This window comes from Cydia splendana, chromosome 14 (genome assembly GCF_910591565.1).
Source record: "Cydia splendana chromosome 14, ilCydSple1.2, whole genome shotgun sequence".
Lineage (NCBI taxonomy): Eukaryota > Metazoa > Arthropoda > Insecta > Lepidoptera > Tortricidae > Cydia > Cydia splendana.
The window spans coordinates 7,513,716-7,516,560 of record NC_085973.1 but is presented as its reverse complement, the minus strand read 5'-3'; the positions used below and the strand labels follow the sequence as shown (position 1 = coordinate 7,516,560).

Genomic DNA, 2,845 nt, shown 5'->3' with positions numbered 1-2,845 from the left:
TTTTTTAAAATTATTTTATTCGCTGTACATTTAAATAACAAGTTTTTAAAACGATAATCGTTTTTATTCTTTTAATTTTCTTTCCTAAGCAGTTTTGGGTTATAAAATTACTAATATTTATATCGTCAAAAATATTTTGATAAAATATTAATAATACTTAGGTACTTACTTAATTCGATTTGGCGATTTCGTAGAAAAAATGTGACGTCACACTAGGGGGGAGGGGTTTGCCAAATGTGACCAAATGTGACAAGGGGGGGGGGGGGGTCAAAAAACCTAGAAATTCGTGTGACGTAATTAATGGATGACCCCTAATACGAATTGAACATTAGAAACTTAAAACAAAATTTTTGTTCCATTGTTATATTACGTCAATACGCAATACGTTAAAGCTTTAAATATCTTAATTTTTTGCGCAATGTAGCCTGCTAACTACTTCACCATGAATGCTCCCATGTGTTAAGTCACCAACCATAGAATTAATTCAAATGCATAAATAATGGATTTCAATACGAGAGAGATGATCAAAACCAGTTTGCGCTCTCGATCTGCATATCGGGCCGTCCGTCCCGCGCCTTATCGCGACATTTATATAAATATGATGAAAATCTCCAAAACCGTACACACAAGCGTCGCTTGTTGTAGAAGACACAACAATTTGGGTGGCCAGCGATTAGCTAATCGATATGGCTACTTTTGTAAGTATCAAATAATCAATTCCTAAAAAATACAGTTTGATGGAATAACGATGAGAAGTCCGGCACTTACAAATTCATCACTTTGTTTTCAGAAGAAATTGGCTATGTTAGCCATCCTAGTAGGCAGCTGCCATGCCGGTGGATATCACTACCCTCATGGAAACTCGTATAACAGTGGACACTCGGCTCCCGCACCATTGCCTGCCACTTCAAGCTTCTCACCGAGCAGCTTCCCCGCTGGATCTCTACCCTCAGCTACATATTCCGGCTCGAGCGGATCCATTGGAGATATCAGCCACAGTCTGGGATCTAGCAGTCTTGGATCCAGTGGCCTGAGTAGCATCGGTTCAAGCGGCCTGGGTGGATCATCCATCATCGGAGGTTCTGGCCTTGGAGGATCCTCTTACACCGGATCACTCGGCAGTGGCAACCTCGGATCTCTTGGAGGAAGCGGCCTTGGAGGATCCTCTTACACCGGATCACTCGGCAGTGGCAATCTCGGATCTCTTGGAGGAAGCAGCCTAGGTAGCTCCATCCCGTCTGGTTTTGGAGGTTCTGTCGGAACAGGTATTGGTTCAGGAATTGGAAGCTCCCTCGGAGGTGGCTCGCTGGGAGCACCCCTCGGCGGCTCTTTCAGCGCACCTGCTTTTGACTCCGGAATTGGCGGCTCTAACTTAGCCGCCCCACTCGCTCCATCTCTGCCTCTGCCTGGATCTCTCTCAAACGCAGGTGCAGTTGATGGGCCCGCTGCCACCGTTCCAGGCGGCGAACCTCCACCACCCGGACCTAAGGCTCCAGTTATCACATCGATTCACGGACTGGCTAATGGCAATGGAGCCCCGACCCGATACAGTGTCAGAGAGGAACCTTACCAAGTCTTCAGAGAACAAATCCACCGAGTACCTCAGCCGGTACCAGTGCCCGTGCCGCAACCTGTACAAGTCCCAGTCCCACAGCCTTACCCCGTCCAAGTACCAGTGTATAGGGACGTCCCAGTGCCCGTTGTAAAGATCCAGCAAGTCAAGGTTGACAAGCCAGTACCTTACCCAGTCGAAAAGATTGTCAGAGTACCCGTAGAAAGGGTAGTAGAGGTTCCTGTGGAGCGTCGCGTTCCTGTTGAAAAAATTGTGAAAGTGCCCGTTGTTAAGCTGATCAAGGTGCCGTATCATGTGGTAAAGAAGTACCCAGTCCCTGTGTTCAAGACCGTGCACCACAAAGCAGTGGAACACCATCACTCTCACGGCTGGCACGCTGCCCCTCATGATCACTACGGCATTCATGACCACCACGACATTCACGATCATCACGATCATCACGATCATCACGATCTTCATGGCCATGACGACCACCTCGATATCCATGACGAGCACGACCTGCACGACCACAGCGACCACGGCTGGCACTAAAATAGAAAATATCGAATCTCATTTGTTTTCAGAGGTCTCTCCATAGCATGAAGACTGAAGTATAAAGAACCTCATTTTTTGTTATACATGTTTTGTAAATATTCATATCATTGCAACGTGAGCTCATCGGGGCTGCACACTAGGGTGATAACTAAGTCATTAATTAGGATAAGACAAAGTTTTGTAAATATTTAGTAATATAAGGGATATATTACTGTAATACAACAATTTATCCAAAGAAATCCTAGTATTATTTGATATTCACCTAGTACCTATTGCATAGAAATTAATTCAATTGCCCGATTACAGACTAACGATTTTAAATTCTTAAGTACACTATTGAGTTTTTACACTTATTTATCTGAAATGGAATATATAAAAAACATAAAATGGGCTTAAATAAATAAATAAATAAATATTCTAGGACATTTTTACACAAATAGACTAGGCCCCACGGTAAGCTCGATAAGGTTTGGCTTTTAGGTGCTTAGACAACGATATATATAAGTATATGAAAATATGATCAGTAATACAAAAACCGTATAAAAGTCGAATTAGGCTAAGGCCGAATGTGGAGTAAGGCAGGGTGGATTAACGTCACCGTTGCTGACAGCTGATGGTTGAGCTCAGTGGCACCAGGGTCGGATGTTCTATAGGCGGTAAAATGGTAAACAACATCAGTTACGCCGATGACATGATGTTACTGGGTCCAACGGTCGGGGTAATTAATAAACTGCTCAG

At 43.9% G+C, this 2,845-nt stretch overlaps 1 protein-coding gene across 1 annotated transcript; it reads left to right on the top strand.

Annotated features, from left to right (window-relative positions):
* Positions 1 to 583: 583 nt before the first annotated feature.
* Positions 584 to 2,104, top strand: LOC134796943 (uncharacterized PE-PGRS family protein PE_PGRS54-like). Its single transcript, XM_063769137.1, has 2 exons — positions 584 to 698; positions 791 to 2,104. The coding sequence occupies exons 1-2, from the start codon at positions 687 to 689 to the stop codon at positions 2,102 to 2,104; spliced, it is 1,326 nt and encodes a 441-aa protein (XP_063625207.1). The 5' UTR covers positions 584 to 686.
* Positions 2,105 to 2,845: the final 741 nt, after the last annotated feature.